This window comes from Danio rerio, chromosome 3 (genome assembly GCF_049306965.1).
Source record: "Danio rerio strain Tuebingen ecotype United States chromosome 3, GRCz12tu, whole genome shotgun sequence".
Classification (NCBI taxonomy): Eukaryota; Metazoa; Chordata; class Actinopteri; order Cypriniformes; family Danionidae; genus Danio; species Danio rerio.
The window spans coordinates 38,143,856-38,165,049 of NC_133178.1; the positions used below are offsets into that span (position 1 = coordinate 38,143,856).

Sequence of the window (21,194 nt, forward strand, 5' to 3'; positions counted from 1 at the left end):
CAAAACTAAGGCACCTACATGTTGCATTTAAAAAGACAGTGCTGTGAACTGAACTATGTTATGCTGTAAACTAAATTTAACAATACCAGTTAAACGTGATTACAATAATTTGCACAAAATGCATAAATTGTAAATATTGTGGATTTGCCTATAGTGGATCTGGATACGTAAATTTATTTCAAAATATCCTCAAATGAGCACAGTTTCACTCAAACTTTTTCTTTTACTTTTTTTTTATTTTTATGTAACTTAATTTTATTGAATTTATTCATTTTTTTACATAGTTTCTTGGATTCTTGCATAATTGTGGTCTTAAAATCACTTAACTTTCAGAAATGTATAAATATGACCATAGACACCATTGAATAAAAGCAAAACTTGAACTATAGCCTGAGTCCAACTAACTTGAGTTTAATAATTCATTCCTCCATTTTCTTTTCAGCTTAGTCCCTTTATTAATCAGGGGTTACCACAGGGGAACGAACCGCCAACTTATCCAGCATGTTTTTTTTTGGAGGAAACCCAAGCCAACATAGGGAGCACATGCAACCTCCACACAAATGCCAACTGACCCAGCCGGGACTCAAATCAGCGACCTTCTTGCTGTGAGGCGACAGCGATACCCACTGTGTCGCAGAGTTGAATAATAACATTGCTAAATTGAACTAAGCCTACTTCAAATTGATAAAATTCACTCTGACACACAGATTGCACCAATAGTTTATCTTATATATATTTTTGTTGAACTCTGTGAAGCTGCTTTGATGCAGTCTGTATTGCATAAACACTTTAAGCCGTCATGTTGGTTTGAATTCAAACTAACCAAATGATCACAAGAAACTCAAAACAGACACAATTATAATTGCAAAAACAATATTGAGTGAAAAATACTTCCTCATGGCCATCAATGTATCTTGTAGTACACATCGTAAATTTAAATTAAAAACAATTAAAATAAAGCAGCCGATCTACTATAATTTACTAACATACTATTATATGGCACCATACATGACCAGCAATGACCCTTCATGACTCATTCACAAGAAATAAAACAGGTTGAAAGCTGAAAGATAACTGTATCTAAATGCGAGCAATAAAATGAATCTTTGTTCTTTTAGATCTGCGTTATTAAGATGAAGAGCAATGAATCTCACAGATCCTTTTCTCTTTCCTCAAGCAGGAAACGTCCCCCCATTTACGATCTTTTAATATAACACAATCTTCACCATCTAAAGGATTTTCAGCTTTCCAGTCATCTGGGGGACTGTCCCATCTAAAACAAAGAGAAAACCTATCTATGAGGTCAAGAACAGATTTGGGTTACTGTATGTGTACACTGAACAACTGCTTCATTGGTTTACAGTTCATTGTCACAGATGAGGTTTTAAACTGCTACTTACGAGGTGTCATTGTTTAGTGTGGTGTTGTCCACCCAAAGCCACACTCCCTCCATCTGACTGTCACTCAGCCCGATCCAATGAAAGTCATGCACACCATTGACTTTTTTGGAGAGAAATTCCTACAACAGACAAAAAAAAGGGTCATGTCATTGTATTCTCTAACAACACCTCATGTATTTAAATGAGCTGTTATTGTTAATTGTTGTTGTGGTGGTTTACAATTTAAATTTGAAGAACTTGTTGTTATGAAAATATGATTCTAAACAGTACACTGTAAAAAATGCATGATGGATTAAATTAGTTTTTACAAATGTAAGTGTGGACAACGCAAGAAGCAAGAAGGTCGCTAATTCGAGACTCAGCTGGGTCAGGTGCCATTTCTGTGTGGAGTTTGCATGTTCTCCCTGCATTCGCGTGGGTTTCCTATGGGTGCTTCGCTTTACCCCACAGTCCAAAAACATATGTGGTATAGGTGAATTGGGAAGTCTAAAACTGTTCATAGTGTATGAGTGTGAATGAGTGTGTAGGGTCCAGCCAGTTGGTCCAATGACGGTATCCACTGGTGGATGAAGGTTCACTGCATGTTCGGTCTTTCCCGTGCACAATGTTGATTTATATTAAACTTAGCTAAAATCTGACTCCAATTTTAGTATGAGGTGGTTTAGAATATTAATATATTTATCCTCGTTTTATCTGACTCCAATTATAAAACATTGAGAAGGTTATTTTGTTTCCGTTCACATTAGTTTAGATTATGATTGAATATTCTCTTCGGTTCATCATTTTATGTTATTCTCATTCATTGGGATTCCTATAACATCCTGAATCTTGTACCGGCCGAGTATACAATTTCTTAAGCACAAGCATGTCAGTCTTGGTCACTAAACAGTGGCGATTGACCGCTATCCTAAACCGGCAGAACCCTACTTACCTAGATTAGGATATTTTTATGCGGTCCCCATAGATCTGCTACCTCCTAAACCAAACAGAGCTCTTTAGTCATATAATGATCATTACTATAGAATTAAGCAGACCAGTCGTACTTAAACTATTAGTAACTTTGAATAATCACTATACTATCTAAATAGTATTATAAGTTTATCGGGTGAAGGACTATCCCCTTAGATATCCTTTTACAGCCTAAGTATACATGAATTAATGCCAATGTGTTAGTCGGAGCTCTAGAGATATCGTATAGCCTGCCGCAATGCTCCGTCTACCGTGTTCTAGTCCGCTACTAACCTGTACAGGGGCTTGTGGTGCTATGAAATTACCACAATCTACTAGAGATAATAACACGAACTCTGTTTGAATAATTCTAAACATAACAATTTATTAGTCAGGTAAATGTAATATGCCAATTCAATCAGTCAATTCATAAACGATCAATACAAAACATCAAATTATCACAGACAAATCCAAGATGAAAAGATGCATATCCTGACTTTGAAATATACATAACATGGAGCAGGCTCAATGTTATGGGCTGATCTGGTTAGGCAGAATCGCCCTGAGCCTTTCTCAAACCTTACCTTAAATAATCCAAGAATTCCCTCAAGGAAAGGGGTGTGTGCATAACAAAAGGCTTTCACACTTAGTGCTGCCTGTGGGAAAGTCACACCCTTCACAGTGGTTCAAAAGATGCCTAAAGTTATATATTTATTGTTTTGATTATGTCTATTTCTGAGAGAATGAGACCATGGTACCAATCGCACTGAGACATTTCAAATGATATCAAACATGATAGTTAAAGTAAGTTTGGTTAATTTAGAACAGTGGTTCTCAAACTTTTTTCACCAAGTACCACCTTAGAAAAAAATCGCCTCTCCAAGTACCACCTTACGACGCTATTTTTTAACCAGTATTAAAAAATAGCGTCGTAAGCCTAATTAAGCAGCTACAGGTGTGTACAGTTTTAAAACGATGCAGATTACTTCCTATTAGTAAGAATATGTATTATTGTCAGTCACTTTAAACATTTGAAATAGTCTGAACATTAACTGTGCTTGTGAAATTAAAAGTGCTTGTGAAATCTTTTTTGTACTCAAGTAAAAATACACTGCTAAAATAACAAAAATTTAAGTAAATAATACTAATATTAGGTAAAAGTACAAATTACTCTTTTAAAAAGTACTAGTTAATTATTTTTGAAAAAAAATCTGATTTTCATTATGAAATCACTTTTTTTTAAGTGTAAACCTAATTTAATGGTTTGATTGCTTACATCCCAAAGCTACATGTATAATTTGCACTAACAAAGAAAGTATAGTCAATTTTTCCTTTCATGACAATTAATCTTTTTCAATAGCACTGGTAAAACTACCACATAATCTTTAAGGCCATAGAGACACTTTTTGCCCATTTTTCAAAATATATATATTTAAGCTTTGAAAGGTTAAATTAAGGTATATGGTAAAAAGATTTAAATTTAGCCTTTTATTTACATATTTTACACTATTTTCTTTACAATATGGCAAATTTGTTTCTTAAATAGCTGTACATCACATGTAGATTTTATTTTACACTTGATCTTAATCTTAAATAGAAACGTAAAAAATACAAGTACACTGTCAGTAAAAAAAATAAAACAAATGACTTTATTTTACTTGAGGTATTTGAAATATGACAACACTACATTTATCAAAGCAGTGCTTTAAGAGCCTTATTGTAAATTGTGATAAATAAACAATAAGTAGGCTAACAATGGATTGCTTTGACCTGTAATGCTTTAGGACAGATCAGAATACAGCTAAATGTATAAATAACACAAATACCTCATCCAGAAACATTTCCAGCATAATTATTTTGTCGTAAAGAAATAAATGTTCCACCTTTGCTAAAAGTAAGTTTCACTTCACAACACAGCCAAATAAGAAGACCATTAGTATTGTCATCGATCATGAATCAATCTAATTCTAAATATTTGATAACTTTGAATACTTTTGACTAAATTTAGTTAAGGAGCAAAGATAAATAATGTCTACTTTAATAGTGGAGAGATCGCGATTGTATTCAATCTGAGCACACAGGCGATCATGAGAGGTCTTGTAGTTCATTTCAAAAAAGCCTATTTAAGAGCTCACATGTCTGTTTTAGCGATTTGCGTACATGAATGCGCTCTCATGTTAAAATAAAGCACTCGCCGCATTTGCAGAGATGAGTAATTGCGCAATACCTTCATTCCCGCGCCGCCATTCAGACTGTATTTAGTGGAGTGACAGGTCAGAGGCGAGTCGACTGGCTGTCGAGCGAAACGTGTATGAAGATCATCAAATAGGCAGGAAATATGTCCGCGGTTTAATTACTCTGCTAGACATCTCTATAGTGAAAACATCCGAGAAGCATTATTCCAACAAAACATTTGTTTTTAAGTAGTTTTTTTCTGTCTCTGCAACACAGAAAGCCTTTGTCCCGCCCTTACGTTTCACGCAACTAGACAAGGTCGACTGTGATTGGCCACTTTTCATGTCAGTCAAATCACGCTTCAGAATCAATTCTTAAACTTCGGAAACTGATTTTCAGCAGCTTATGACACAGTGCACTAAAATAAACACTCTAAGCACAGCGTTGTGATCGTACGCTTCACAAAACAGCCAATGCTGATCACATCAATGTTATATTACGCATTAAAGGATTAAAGTGTTAATTGTTTCTTTCATTATTCAGCGATTCCTCCGCGTACCACTAGGAGGAAGCCCGCGTACCACTAGTGGTACGCGTACCACAGTTTGAGAACCACTGATTTAGAACATTCAAACATTGAAATGACCATATGCGTGAGTTGGGGTGGTTGAAGCCGAGCTTCAGCAGACTCAGATGCAAATGCAGCAGGAACTGGTTTTTCCCGCATTCCCACCTGCTGGGTTGTGGAGTCACCAGTCTCTGTTTTCAGCTCATGTTTTGAATTGTCAAAGATATCAAAATATTTGCAATATTTCAACTCTTACAAGTGTGTATGGATGTTTCCCAGAGATGGGTTGCAGCTGGAAGGGTATCCGCTGCTTAAAACATATGCTGCATAAGTTGGTGGTTCATTCCGCTGTGGTGACCCCAGATTAATAAAGGGACTAAGTCGAAAAGAAAATGAATGAAAGAAATATAAGTGTATTGAACATAAAACAATTAAGTTGTCCCATCACCCCAAAAAAATCAAGTATTGATTTGCTAATTTTAAATGAGTACTGTCTATGAACAAACAGCAAACGTCATTTTTTTGAGTGTAAACAAAAAAAGGTTTGTGGCAATGGCAAAACTCTTTTTGGTGATAAATGTAAAGTTCTATAAAGCAGCATGATTTGAATGTATTTTTATTACTTGCTGTAAAATAGAGTAAAATATGCCGAGTTGCATACAATGTCTTCATGTTGCCCCAAAACAAATCGTTTAAGTAAAACATGAAACAATTAGGTGAAATTAGGTAATTCCATTTCTGTTTAGTTCAGTTATGTTCACTGTAGTTGGATTAAGTTAATCAGAAATTGCTTTTTCAAGCTTATAGGCCTACAGTACAAAATTAACGCATAACTGAATAACTACATAGTTATTTTATTTTACTATTTACTATTTATATTATTATTTCATATAACAGCTATTAATAGTTGAAGTACTAATAGTTTACTTTCTTACTATGCAATATTTTGTTCATTGTGTACAAATTTGTCATTTAAATGTGGAATTGTAGCAAAATTTGCAGTGCCTTATTTGTTTGCTGAATATATATATATATATATATATATATATATATATATATATATATATATATATATATATATATATATATAAAATGACAACAATTAACATGCTTAAATACATAAAGTCAAACACAAAAAAACAAACAAACAGAAAATAGATATAATGAAAAGCAAATTCCACTGAATGTTTGGTCAAGAAGGAATGTTGAAATAAGACTGAATAAGAACTATTATCTAGCTATAGCCAAACCGAAAACAATAAAATTAAATTCAGCTTTATTTGTATAGTGCTTATACAATGTAGCTTGTGTCAAAGCAGCTTCACATAAATGGTCATAGTAACTGGATCAGAGTAGTTCAGTTTTTAATGTTTAAGTTCAGTTCAGTTTAGCTCAGTTCAGTGTGGTTTAAAGTCATTACTGAGAGTCCAAACTGTAGAGCTGTAACGCCGGGGAGTAACACCACAACAGAAGGTAGGATCCAATATGCAGGTTTATTCACAGTCAGGCAAGCAGTGGTCAATACGGGAGCAAACAGGTATGTGAGGACAATCCAGAATCGTAGTCAGTTTAACAATCAAGAGGTCGAAAGGCAGGCGGCAGACAAGGATAACTAAATAAACAAGGCTAAGTTCAAAACACAGGAAAACAAGACAAGGAAAACGCGTTGTAATGCTACTTTACAGTGAACAAGACTCGGCCAACTGAAGGCGTGAATGTGTGGCTTAAATAGTGTGTTAATCAGTCTCTGAAAGTCCTCAGGTGTGAATGTAAATCAAGCTAAATGAGAAAGCAGGTGTGTGGGCGAAGAGCATGTATGAAGTTGTAGTCCAGGAAAAGTGTAGTTCTAAGTGTGTGTGTGTGTGTTTACCAGCGACATCTGGTGGTTGTTCGCTGGTAAACAAGACAAGAGCAAATTGCATTGCAACTTAAATTACTAAAATAAAATGACAAAATATGTGCAAAAAAATATAATCTGTTGTTATTTTAATGAATCATTTCACCATATGCTTGTGGCCAGATTAAATCTCAAGCTTTTGATCATGTAACTGAGGTGCAGTTTGTATTTTTTAAGTGATGAGATTGTGAAATGCGACAAATCATTATATACACAACAATTATCTAAAAATATTTGCTCATGAGGTCAAAAATGGCAAAAACAGACACACATACATGGTAATTATTTCTTAATATTTTTATCATCTTTTCGTTACTAAGTATGTGTTTTCTGTGTTGCATGTTTCAACTCTATAAAATTGAGGTGCTTTGACAGTCAAATAAAATAATTAATTAATTAATAAAAAAAAAACGCCTTATTCATTTTGGCATAAAAGTATTAATCAAAACAGAAAGGCTCTTAAACTGCCTTTAATATCTATCCTTTTTAGAGTGTAAACTAATCTGGCTATACCTGTCAAATCTAAAACAACTGTCTGTAATTTACTGTAAAATAACTGCAATTGTAACTTATGTAACTCTGTATTTAATCTGTACCTGTTCTTCAGTGCTATCGATGACGACCAGATCTCCACCCAGATCCTGACAACGGCGTCTGCTGCTGCTCCAGTCCATCACATCAGTGGAGAAAACATACAATCTGCCCTTGTTCTGAACCAACTTCTCCTGTAAACCTGCATACACAGTTTAGCTCTTGTAAATATAAGTAGACACTCGAGCAAAATCAATAATAGAGAGAGAGAGAGAGAGAGAGAGAGAGAGAGAGAGAGAGAGAGAGAGAGAGAGAGAGAGAGAGAGAAGCAACTGTCTATTGTTGATTTGCCTTATTTTCTTTGATTTTAGAAATGAAAAACAAGAAAAACAAATCAGGTACAAAGCCATTAATATATTAGTGATTAATAATGTGGAGAATTTTGTCAACTAGATTTGTTGATATTCAGTCAGATTCATACATTACAGTGTGAATTACTAAATTCATTTATACAATTTTCTTAATGCAGGACGCAATTACTTTACTGTACCTGAACAGTGGTTTGGTAAACTGTGATTTTTCATGGAGTTTATTTTCATTGTTTGATGGGCATCTAAATGAGGGTTTGAAAGACACAAATTTGTGAGACCAAGTGGATTATGTGACTGTGCACTAATGAAGATAAGCAGTCATTTACCTGATTTTAAGCAGATTCTTCTTTGTTCACAAAACGGATTTGGGTTTTTATTGTGATCTGTGAAGCATTGTGTTTTCGTAAGTTAAAGATGCAAATGATGAAATTATTTTACACCTTGTTTAAACCAAGAAATAAATAGAAAGTTATGGTACTAAATTGTAGGTCATGAATGTGATATCAGCAACAAATAAAATTAAATTAAATTAAATTAAAACAAAATTAAATTAAAACAACATTAAAATCAAAATAAATTAAAACAAAATTAAATTAACTTAAAACAAAATTAAATTACACAAAATTAAATTAAAACAAAATTAAATTAAACAAAATTAAATTGAATTAAAACAATTAAATAAATTAAAACAAAATAAATTAACCAAAATTAAAACAAAAATAGAATACAATCAAATCATAAACAAATAAATAAAAGTATGCCAGCAACACTTGTATATGTATACATACATAGATACATAGATACATACATACATACATACATACATACATACATACATACATGCATACATACATACATACATACATACATACATACATACATACATACATACATACATACATACATACATACATACATAAAATAATGAAAATACATTAATATAATATAAAATAGAACTCACACAGATATGCCAACCCCCCATTTGCCAGCAAAGACAGGAAGAGAAGACAGGATAATTTCCTCTGCATTGGTTTACACTTACACCCTGCATATGTAAATATAAGTGCTTATAATATCTTAGAACATGAAAGACAAACAGTTATTTTTCATTAAGTGAGGGATCCTTGATGCTGCTGGTGACACTATAAAAATGCGCATACACAATTAGATGAATAATACATTGTGCAATATTGCATTTTTTTTAACTATTTTGAATTTGAACACATTTTAATGGATAATATTATGTTTTAATGTTTTGTTTCTTATTTATCATAGCTTTAAATTAAAAAAAAATGTACAAAACAAATAACCATAAATAAAAATCTTTAAATGGAAATTTTATTAATTTCAGTCTGAACATGAATGTGTTTACATACTGTAATAACTTGATAAGGAGAGTTAAAGCTATTGATATACAAAGCAAATAAAGGAGAAAACAATGAACATCAAAAATTATCATAAATATTGCAAACTGAAAGCGTTTGGTAACACCTAAAATACGATAACATAAGTTAATGTTAGTTAATTTACTAGTTAGTTAATTTATTCGTTAATTTACTAACATGAACAAACAATGAACAATAGATGAACAGACTAACATTGGAGTCGGAAAGAGTGACGAATGGCACCTCGTTTATCATTATGCAGGAAATAACATCATTCAACATCAAGTAATCGTTTTGCAGTAGCCATTAAAAGATAGAAAGGACAAGAATTACACACGCACTTACTTTTTTCATCTTTCTCCACCTTTGTCAGTTTATCAGGCTCTGATAAATAATTTAAATAAATATTTTCCGGCATTGTTTGCCTGAAGAGAGATGTGGTTCAACAGTGAAGGGTCTGAAGGGTGAACTGAAACAAAATACTCTGCAGGTTTCTCTGGCTTTTGTTTAACCACATCAACCAGTTAACGGTGCATGCAAACTTTCCAGACAGCTGGTTATTATTTATGGTGTGTTCAAATTTTCTTAACATGATATTTGTGTTAACATCTTTATATATATATTAAATAAGCATTTTTTCCAAATAGTCACAGATCATACAACAACATCCTTTGATAATGGTTTATTGCAAAGTTTACTCTTCAGAAAAAATGACAGAATTAAATCCACTGAGAGCTCTGCAGAGAGATTTTACTGTATTACAATTAAAACAATTTACAAATGACTGTTTGTGTTTGTTATGGAAAATATACAATAAGAGGTCCTTCTACATATAAAGTAAAATATAATTCTAAATAAAAAAATAAAAAATAAAAAATAAAACAGGAAACTCTGTAATTATACAAATGACTTAAATGTGTTGCTCTCTCTCATACACACAGACACAGACACTGTAAAACCCAACAGTCAACTTTATCAAATGAAACAAGTGTAGTTAACTCAAAGTTTACTTAAAGTTAATTCTACTCATTTGAAAAGAGTTTTGAACTCAGTGTTGAAGTTAATGAGTTAATTTAATACCCCATTACTTTAACTGAAATGGAGTAAGTTCACAGTACTCATTTAGATTAGTTTTAACTCAAATGGTTTGCAGCAACTGGTTTCCTCAAACGGTTTGAGTTGCCTTAACTTATCAGGTTTTACAGTATTCAGAGTTCTCTTCATTTATTGGGTTTTGCTGTGCTCAAAAAGCTTTGTTTACTAAAATTGATTAAGTTCACAGTACTCATTAGAATTAATTTGTGAACTTAAATGGTTTGCTGCAATCGGTTTCCTCAAACGGTTTGAGTTGCCTTAACTTATTGGGTTTTACAGTACTCAGTTGGTTTGAGTTCTCTTCATTTATTTTGTTTTACTGTGCTCAAATTGCTTCATTTACTCAAATAGATTAAGTTTACAGTACTCAATAGAATTTATTTTGAACTTAAATTGTTTGTTGCAATCGGTTTCCTCAAATGAATTGAGCTACCTTAACCTATTAGGTTTTACAGTGCAGTAGAATTTTGTTACACAGTTTTATGGATTTTCATTTGATTTTTTTTACGTGAAAAACAGCATGGCATTTCAGTAGATTGCCATATCATACATGAAATAGTAAAGAGATATTAAAGCAAGTAAACAGAGGAATATCAAACACGAATAAAATGTTCACTGTTAAATCTTTCCATTTAGTTAAATAAATTCTTTGGTTTTCTATCGTTTTTTTTTTTTTTAAGTGTACTGAGCTCTATTTATGGCAAGGGATCTCACAAATGCTCTTCTCTTCTCTCAAACAAGAAACGTCCTCTTGTGTATTTCCCTTTAATGCAGCACAGTTGAGTTGTTTGTGGTCCAGATCTGTTCGGCTCCCGGACCAGTAGAGATCAGATTCACCAATAGCACACAGCATCCCAGTGAGAAATTCCTGCACCACAATCACAATAATTATGTATATAATACAAAAAATAAAAATAATAACAAAAGTATTTTGTCAAGTCAATTTATTCTGAATGTCAATCATTAATCTCTTGACCGATTAAACAAAAAAAATGTCACACCTGTATTCACATTTGTTCCTCTTTTAAAACAATGTTTCTTTCAAACAGAAAATTGACTGCAAAGTTCATTATTTTTTATTGAGTTACACTTTCATGGTCCCTTTCAGGTATACTTTTAATTATTTACCGTAAGCAACCTTGGAGCTACAGTGGAGGTCAAAATTACAAAGCAATTTATAGAGATGTTTCTCGGAAATAATGTAAAGAGCGACTTTATTTGTTTTGTTGTATAAAGGTGGTTTATTGTGTTGCCGAAAAAGCTTCTGAAAAAAAACAGGTGCTTTCAGCCTGTACTCTATCTGTATAAAAGACACACTTCCTGCTACAGAAAGCAAACAAAAACTCCACCTTTCACTGACTTACTTTTACTGACTCCCACACATTAGCTTCAGTTTTTAATTTGAAAAACAAAATGTTTCCCATAAGAACCAAATAGGACCCAGATTCAGAATGCTGTAGCTAATCTGTTCTTTAATGTGACCAAGAGAGTCCATGTGACATTTCTCTTTATCACCCTGCACTGATTACAGAACAAGTACACAGGCTCTGCACCCTCTTACCCCACTTTCTTCCTCATGACTACATCCACTTCAAGAGCCCAAAGACATTAAGTGAGCTTTTCACTTTCCAGAACCTTTACATTTACTGTTCATTGCTGGTGGATTAGTCTTCGCAATCCCACACGGACTGTTGAACACCAGGTAACCAGAGTAGGGTGTGACATGTTCCACGGTATATACGTTACTTTATTTTAAATACATTTTTGGGGAATGCACTATTGTAACAAATTACAATGTAATTGCATTACCTACAGTCAATGTAATAGCATTACCTACATTGAAAATATATAGTTACAAATATTACATTGTTATGTTTTTTTTTTTTGTGAATATTAAATTACTGAAAGAGCTGTATCATATTAAGCATTTTTATATATTTTATATGCTTTTAAAGTAAGGTATTTAGTAATCTGATTACTTTTTACATTAAGTAATTAGTAATGTGAGGGCAGCATGGTGGCACACTGAGTAATGCTGTTGCCTCACAGCAAGAAGGTCTCTGGTTCGAGCCCCGGCTGGGTCAATTGGCATTTTTGTGTGGAGTTTGCATGTTCTCCTTGTGTTCGTGTTGCTATCCCCCGGGTGCTCCGGTTTTCCCCACAAGTCCAAAGGCATGCGCTATAGATGAATTGGGTAAGCTAAATTGTCCAAATTGTGTATGAATTGTGCATGGATGTTTCCCAGTGATTGGTTTCTGCAGGAAAAACTGTGTAAAACATATGCTGAATAAATTGGCGGTTCATTCCACTGTGGCGACCCCTGTTTAATAAAGGAACTAAGCCAAAAGACAATGCATGAATGAATGAATTATTGATGTAATCAGATTACAATTTTCTAGTAGTCAGTAATTTGTAATCTATTACTTTTTTAAAGTAACTTGCCCAATACTGCAGGCAACATTCAAACATAAAACTGAAACCTCATCTCCTCCACAATCACTTGAATGTTTTATTTGAAAAAAAAAAAAAACTTCACATCTCCCTCTTCATCCTAGCTCTTATTTCTCAAAGCAATTTCAGTAGCTTTTTATAAGAAGCACTTCTTGTGTGAATTTCCTCTTTACGATGAATCACTTAATGGCTTCCTCAATGTGCTAAATGACGTAATGTAAATGTGGTCATCCCGCTGTCAGAGGCTTTGTAAAACAGCTCACCACCTTGCAAAGTCAGTGAAAACTAAAAAGTTCAGCTGCCAGTTAAATAGAGTATGTCAGACAATTAATAATATAACCACTGTTTGACAGATAAACACCAATAACTATTTTAATAATAATAACTTTAATAAGTATATTCATCAAATTCAACTCATCAAACATGCCTAAAAACAACCTTGTTAGGATAACTTAAAAAAGGACTAAGCACTAAGGCAGGGGTCACCAATATCGGTCCAGGAGGGCTGGTGTCCCTGCAGGGTTTTGCTTCAACTTGCCTCAATACACCAGCCAGGATGTTTCAAGTATACCTAGTAAAGCCTTGATTAGCTTGTTCAGGTGTGTTTAATTAGAGTTGGAGCTAAAATCTGAAGGACACCGGCCCTCCAGGAACAAGTTTGGTGACCCCTGCACTAAGGAGTTACCTCACTGGTTTGGTAGCGCAGTGGGTATTGGTGTCGTCTCACAGCAAGTTTGCTGGTTTGAGACCCAGCTGGGTCAGTTAGCATTTCTGTGCGAAATTTGCTTGTTTTCCCCATCCTCCGGGTGCTCTGGTTTCCCCCACTTTCCAAAGACATGCGCTATAGGTGAATTGGATAAGCTAAATTTTCATGTTGTAAGTGTGTATGTCTTCCAAGGTCCTCCAAGTTGGGGTATGAGCATTGAGCTAACGACCCACCTCGTAAAAATTAGATGTTACAAAACCCAAACATAATGCAGCTAAATATCAGCTTGTATTTAAACGGCTCTGGGAGTAAGTAAGCAGATAAAGTTCCCTAATATTTATTTCTCTGCCTCTTAGGATAGGGTTGATGAAATAAGTTAACATATCCATAGTCAGTTGAATGCCTGTTGGTGGATCAAATCAAAATCTTTGCAGATATTAAGAAAATACTCCACTAATACTCTGCTTTATTGTAAAAAAAATAAAAATAAATCAATAAGTTAGTAGTTTACGGTATTTTGTGATTCATGTTTTCATTTATTTCTGTTTTTCACTTTCATTTATGCTTTTGAATTGCATTATGGAACCTTGATCTTTCTTCCAACAATTTCTAACCTTGAAAAGTTCAAAATAAGTGACTTTTATTAGCAATTTTAATAGTTTAAAATGATCTATTGTCTGAGTTGTTGTTGAATATTACCGTACAAAAACCTTTTAATAAACTGCCAGTACATTTTCTGTTATTTTAGAGACTTATTTCTCTCTATAATATTTCTTACACGTTATATTATTTCAAATTTCTAAAATGTCAATAAAAGTCACTTTGTTAAACTGTAAGAGTTAAATGTGCAACATTAAAATCATATCATGGTCCCATTATGCAATTCACAACCATAAATAAATCGAAAACTCTTGTGAAACACAAAATACCAAAACGTTTAATTAACAGATTTACAATGTAGTTGACATAGTTTGAAAGTTGCTGATAATAAAAATCTCTAAAGGGGATCATCAAAATAAAGCTTTACTAAACCATTTGGCTTTGAATATCACAATGTCCTTTACGAGAAAAATAGTTGATATGAAAGTTTGACACTTGAACCGACAAAGCATTGGTGAACACAGGCTAAGCATTTTCACACCCAGACTCATTTCTCTTAAATTTGTTCCTCTTCTTGTAACATGCAGATAGTATGGGCCTCCAGATGTATACGTACCTTCTCCTCTTTGTTGCTAATAATAACTAGATCTCCATCCAGACCCCGACAGTGGTTTTGGCTGGAGCTCCAGTTCCTGTTGTGGCTGGAGAAAACGTAGAAACTACCATTGCCTTTGAACCACTGCTCTGGCAAATCTATTCAGACACAGACAGTTGTTGATGTCAATCTAGAGGAAACACTGTGGTTTAGCTAGAAACACTTTTATAGCCTGACAAAAAGCTAACCACACTTTAACTGAGACTAAATCCACTCCTAAAATATTTTTCGAATGCCTCCAGCAGGGTAAGACAAAATTTGTACAGATTCACAAAGCAATCAGTGATTGGTTGATGAAGAAGGCACTTTAAATTATATTTCTACTAAATATTTAAATTAGGTTATGATCTGAAAAAAATATTCAGAGATGATTCCTTGGATTTACTCATTTTTTTTTTACGTCAAGTGGTTGTACTCAATTTATTTGTGTTGAATTGAAACAAACAAATTAAGTTGAACATTATTCAACTTAATTTGTTTGTTTAAATTCAACAAAAATAAATTGTTTGCAACAGTTCTGCATGCAACACTTTTTTCAGTAAGTGCTTTTGCCAAACACAATATAAGATATTTTGATGAATCTTGAAAATCAGGAGCCACTGACATCCATACTAGTAGGAAAAACAATACGAAAGTCAATGGTTTCCATCATTCTTGAAAAAATCTTGCATGCAGCAGAAGAAAGAGACTTTAAGGTCATCATTAGTTGCATATTACAAAGAACATCCAGCTGCTTTTGTATATGCTGAAAAACAAAACCTATGTTTACCTGGGCAGAAATTTATTGACCTCCAGTCCTTCTCGTATGTGCAGACTGGACCACCTTGTTCAAGTTCTGAAACTGATTAATAATGTGTACAATTAAGAATCTCATATATCACTTGAGCAGTTGAAAGTTACTTATCTTAAAAAAATGGAGCATGCAATGATCAATTTACCTGAATTTGAACAGTTTGGTACTGTCTCACAATGCATACTTTTGTCTTTTGTGAAATCTGTAAAAGACATAATGCTGAATTTAAACAAATGATCAAAATAAGTATGTAAATAAACCTCTGATATTGCACTCTAGTAACACTTTAACATTACATAAATAATGATGTCTTAAAATGTTAACTAAACATTACTTTATTATGATGAGTTAATGCACACACAAATCATAAACTAACTTTAATTACAACATAAGTCCCAAGAGTTCATGAGTAAACAACAGCTACCTTAATTATTTGTTAGTACAGAGATAATTAATGTATTATTTAACATTTAAGTTCAAGCTTACTGTAACCAACATGAACTCATGAGCTGTCAATGTATATTTATGTTGTGACTTTACTTGGAGGGGCACATCATCATTAACTCATCCATTAACTTTTCATGAACTCTTTTGTTTAAACCGTTTATGTCAACATTGGCAGAACACTTTTTTCATATTCAGCTTAGTCCTTTTATTTATCTGGGGTCGCCAAAGCAGAATGAACCACCAACTTATCCATCATTTGTTTTACAGCGGATGCTCTTCCAGCTGCAACCCATAACTGGGAAACACTCATTCACACACATACACTACGGCCAATTTAGCTTATTCAATTCACCTGTACAGCATTTCTATGGACTTGTGGGCGAAACCAGCACCTGGAGGAAACCCACGCAAACACTTTCTGTGAGGCGACATTGCTAACCTCTGCCCAACCGAGCAGCCTGACAGAACATCTTTATATTGTTATTCAGAGTAAACCCACTAGACCGATGTGCATGAGAAGTTAAGAATGGGTCAATGATGATGAGCCCCTCCAAATATAGTCATGATATAGGTATGTATTAACATGTCATGAGTTCATGATGGCTAAATTAAGCATAAACTAATGTGGTAATTAATAAAATAATTAATAAACAATCATGTAACATGTAATTAAGGTAGCCGTTATTCATACATGAACTCATGTGACTCATGTTGTAGTTAAAGTTAGTTCATAATTAGCGAATGCATTAACTCGTCATTAGTTCATAATAGAGTAATGTCTAGTTTAAATATTAACACAGCATTATTCATGTACTGCTATTGTAAAGTGTTACCTGATCTCTTATCCCCACCCGTTGACTTTACTTGAAAATTGTGTGGAAATTCAGCCTGGAAAACGTGCAACTATCATGAGGTAATTCAACTATTTTTCGTTTTGCAAAGTTAATGGCTAACTCGAGTTCAGAAAATGTACGATTTTGAAAAGGAGGGGCACCCAACCCCAAATGTCATTGGGGATAAGCAAATCATACTAAAATGTACGAATTAGATCGATTTCATACAAATTAGACACTAAATCAAAAACTTATGAATTGCTGTGAGATAGCGTTGGGAAATCCAATGCCCTCAGGGGCGGACTTAACCAATAAGCGAGTTAAGAGGCCGCTTAGGGCCCCAGGAAATTAGGGGACCTGACCAATGCCAAGAAGCTTAAATTAATTAATGAAGCTCTTTCATACATATTCTATCGTATGTTGTAAAATCTGTGTATAACTGTTAAGCATTCGTTGTTATTACTTCTTTTCAAAACTGGGGGCCCCCATAAATAATGGAGCATTCCATCTGTACTGCACATGAGGTTTGAACGCTTCAATCAATACAGTGCCAGCCAGTGTTGCCAACTTGACTTTTCAGACCAACCTAGCGCCAAATTTTCAAAAAAGCGACTAGCGAATGTTTTTAGGTCTTACTGGAGATTTTTAGAGACGCTCATGTGTCTGTGCTGTATCGTTCCTAACGTTACTCTTTGTAATGAGCTGCAGGTAATGCCGTCGGTCTCTACCATGCCTCAAAGTACTCAAAAACGGTGCAATGCCATACAGCCATCTCGAACAAGTTTGGACACCCCTGCTGTACAGTTTTTAAACCTTTTTTTTTGTGTGAATTAAACATAAATGTTCTTGAAAATATTAAAATACATAAACTATACTTTAAATTAAAATATATATATATATATATATATATATATATATATATATTTTTTTTTTTTTTTTTTTTTTTTTTTTTTTAATGCTGTGGCCTGGAATTGCTTAGGGCCCCTAAATCACTATGTCTGCCACTTAAAACCACTTAAGTATTTACAGTTTAATTAATTTAAGATTCCATGTAGTTCTATGTTAATTTAATCTTTTGTTTTCCATCTTTTAGTAATCTTTGGTTGTTTGGGTTAGGACTGTGTGCATCTAAATAAAGGCAGAGTTCCTGTAAAACAATACTCACAGAAATATGTCAGCATCCCATTTACCAGCAGAGAAAGGAAGAAAAAAACTGCAAGAACCACCACACAGATATGGCTACATTTCTTCTCTCCAGTAGATTTCTTTTCTACAATAGAAAATTCCAATTTTAAAGTTGTAGACTACAAGAGAACAATTTATAAAAAGAACTTTAATTCACTAAAGTAAAGCTACACCGGTTTTGAACAAAGAATATGTTGTAAGAAAAAAACACCATATATGCTACAGTATTTTACCCTTTACAAAAAACTTTTGCGTCTCAAATGTTATGCAGTTTTCTTGTTTCTACACAAAACTCATGCAAGAATTACTTGAGTTCCCACTTCCCAGCATGAATAAATCATGCCGTTTATTAAAAAAATAATAATAATCTTTTCACTGAGAGAACTTTTTAAAATATGAACACATCAATGCCTTTTTTTTCCTAATTTATTTTTGATTAAAAACCAATGATGTCTTAAAATCATAGGTCTCAAACTCGATTTCTGGGGGGCCACAACTCTGCACAGTTTTGCTTTAACCCTAATCAAAAACAGTTAATTCAACTAATCAAGGTGTTCAAGACTGCTAGAGACTATTAAGCAGGTGTGAGTTGGAGGTGGTTGGAGATAAACTATGCAGAGCTGTGGCCCTCCAAGAACTGAGTTTGAGACTATTGCTCAAAATAGTTAATACTTGGAAAAAACTCTGGAAAAAAACCCAACTATTTGCATTTAAAACAAATGCGCTTTAGCCAACTTATCAATTATCTTGCCAACAAGCAAACAGATGGTTTTAAACCATATATTTATCAGGAATTTTGTGTAAATCTAAAATAAGTTAAACTAATTATTGTATATTTTGTCAGTTTACTATTCAATACACATTGTGCAACTGTTGTTATGGCCACTATGGGTACATTATATGCATTCTGGGAATTTGGGACACAGGAACCTGGATCCAATTTTGCGCTCTTGAGCTGGCATAAAACATGATGAAATGCAACTCAACATGATGTAGATTTCCATTCTCTATAGAGCTCAGTAATCTATGTCACGACAAGTTTTTGGACAAACGCAGGAGTTATTATGAATAAATGTATAAATATTATCTATAGGAAAAAATACAGTTTTATAGTAATATTTTTTTGTAAAAAAACACCTCACAAACACTCATAAAATAGACTAAGGTGTATAAATGAGCAATTTCACACAAGTAGCAGCGTGATATCACACTGCAACAAGTGTGACATTGCGTTTCAGCACCAGTTCGACAGCATAATTTGTGCATTCAAAAAAAGAACAGTCTCAGTCTCAGAAACCCTTTTGCATCAGTAACTACTTTCTTCCGCCATTATTAAAGTATAGTCTTTGATAATAGGCCTTCACAAAGGTGATGAGGCTTTAGGAGTGCTGATATTACTTTAATATCTCATGGTTATCAGCCAATCAGATTCGAGAAAAAAACAGAGAAGTTGATAATATGCATTCCATAACATTCTGTCTCCAGCGGTGAAGTGTAACTGAAGAAGGAGATCAAATAAATGAATGAATTTATCCATAACTGACAGGGTATCAATGAGCTGCTGCTGCATGAAAACATATGATTTTATTTATTACCTGTGCGAGCACTTACAGTTTATTGCTAATGAGTGTATATATGATACAAACAAATCAATAGATATGGATTGGAATCAGGCTCCCTTGTCCTAAACACTCAAAACCCAATGCTTGCAACACATTCCCAAGTTTTATATGCAAGAACATCAAAACAGAGCCTCGTCCTATATTTTCATAACCAGAAGCCTTTGCTAGACACAAATTTGATCAAGGCGAAAAATAACCAAGCACTTACTTCCACAAGAGTTCTTGTTCATCCATTTGGTGTTGTCATAAATATGATCGGACATGTCATTTTTCCCCATTATACGTGCTGCAGAAAGATAATGAGAAGTGCTCTGATTAGGTGTCTGTGAGCGTCAGTGTGTACACCAGTGGAAGCTAAGAGTCATTTCCTCTCAGCTGCATTGGTTATGAGGTTGTCGACTTCCTAGACATTGCTCTGTTGAGGTTTGTGTCTTGTCTCTGTAGTAATTACAGAGATAGACACAAAACATAAAAACACCGGTATTCATATGAAGTAGGCCTACTAAACGTAACTGAAATTTAAGTCAACACAAGAGAAAGAGAAGTGCTTTCCCTTTTATAAATGGATTATAACCCCTGTATAACCGTAAATAATGAGCCTTCATTTTGTTTATTAATTATTCTTAATGTGTTTTTGTTATTTGAGAAGACAAACAAACTGACATTTGACAGAAATGCAATAGAAACTCATTAAAAATGTGATCCCAAAGAGGAACACAGCAGTTAAATATAATGATATATCTTACAAAATCTTTTTATTTTTATTTAATTTATTTTTTGCTATTAAAAATAGAAACAAGAAGCAAAAAGCAAGCAATATGACATAAAAAGACACATAAAATAAATATTGCTTTGTGCTTTTCAGATACAGCAGTTGGTCTCACAACATATTTAATTAAAGTCAAGTCAAAGTTTATTTGTAAAGCACTAAACACAAGAAGTGCTTATCAAAGGGCTTTACACACATACACCATCTAAAACAAAGTATAAATACAACAGATGTAAGAGTCCTGTATGGCATTAAAAGCCAAAGAGTAAAAAAGGTTTTAAGATTAGATTTATAAACAAAAAGGGTAGTGGCCTGCCTAACATGAAGAGGCAAATTATTCCAGAATAACCACTTCAAAGGCACAAAACCAGAATCTTAAAATGTATAAGCTGTAAAATAAAATTATAACATACACCTGATTATATTAGTCTATCAAAATACAAAAAAATTTAATATTATTAATACATATTGTAAAAAGATCACACTGAAATATGTGGTGTATGCCTTCACTGTAAAAAAAAAAAAAATTTAAAAGTCATGAAACAAAATGTTTTTATGACAGTGTTTCTCTGTCAGTGTTTCTCAACCACATTCCTGGAGGACCACCAGCTCTGCACATTTTCCACACCTCCTTAACCAAACACACCTGATTCAGATCATCAGCTCATTAGGAGAGACTGAAAGAGCTGTAATGTGTAATATTATTGAAGTTTCAGCTAATTTTTGTTTAGTTGTAAAAAGTTGAATTTCATATTTTAGTCAG

General features: G+C 33.5%; 2 protein-coding genes across 3 annotated transcripts in view; both read right to left on the reverse strand.

The window, feature by feature from the left end:
- Positions 1–242: 242 nt before the first annotated feature.
- On the reverse strand, positions 243–9,788 carry LOC141381250 (C-type lectin domain family 4 member E-like). The gene is made up of 7 exons (XM_073944882.1): positions 9,621–9,788; positions 8,852–8,935; positions 8,217–8,273; positions 8,070–8,132; positions 7,585–7,721; positions 1,401–1,519; positions 243–1,273 (listed from the first exon to the last, which is right to left on the reverse strand). The coding sequence occupies exons 1-7, from the start codon at positions 9,691–9,693 to the stop codon at positions 1,129–1,131; spliced, it is 678 nt and encodes a 225-aa protein (XP_073800983.1). The 5' UTR covers positions 9,694–9,788; the 3' UTR covers positions 243–1,128.
- Positions 9,789–9,943: 155 nt separating this feature from the next.
- The window catches only part of LOC110438754 (uncharacterized), a 29,562-nt gene continuing 18,311 nt past the window's right edge, over positions 9,944–21,194 (reverse strand). For both annotated transcript variants that reach the window (XM_073944911.1, XM_021471864.3), the window contains exons 8-13: positions 19,871–19,948; positions 18,021–18,125; positions 15,721–15,777; positions 15,552–15,623; positions 14,744–14,880; positions 9,944–11,238 (exon numbers count right to left, since the gene is read on the reverse strand). In XM_073944911.1, the coding sequence (XP_073801012.1) occupies positions 11,062–11,238; positions 14,744–14,880; positions 15,552–15,623; positions 15,721–15,777; positions 18,021–18,125; positions 19,871–19,948 (626 nt within the window). In that variant the 3' untranslated portion in view covers positions 9,944–11,061. The remainder of the gene's footprint in view (positions 11,239–14,743; positions 14,881–15,551; positions 15,624–15,720; positions 15,778–18,020; positions 18,126–19,870; positions 19,949–21,194) is intronic.

Coding starts and splice junctions, on each gene's coding strand:
- LOC141381250 (XM_073944882.1), bottom strand. CDS start 9,693: ATGCCGGAAAATATTTATTTAAATTATTTATCAGAGCCTGATAAACTG. Junction 8,133..8,216: donor AAGAATCTGCTTAAAATCAG/GTAAATGACTGC, acceptor ACCCTCATTTAG/ATGCCCATCAAACAATGAAA. Junction 1,520..7,584: donor TCGATAGCACTGAAGAACAG/GTACAGATTAAA, acceptor TGTCTGTTGTAG/GAATTTCTCTCCAAAAAAGT.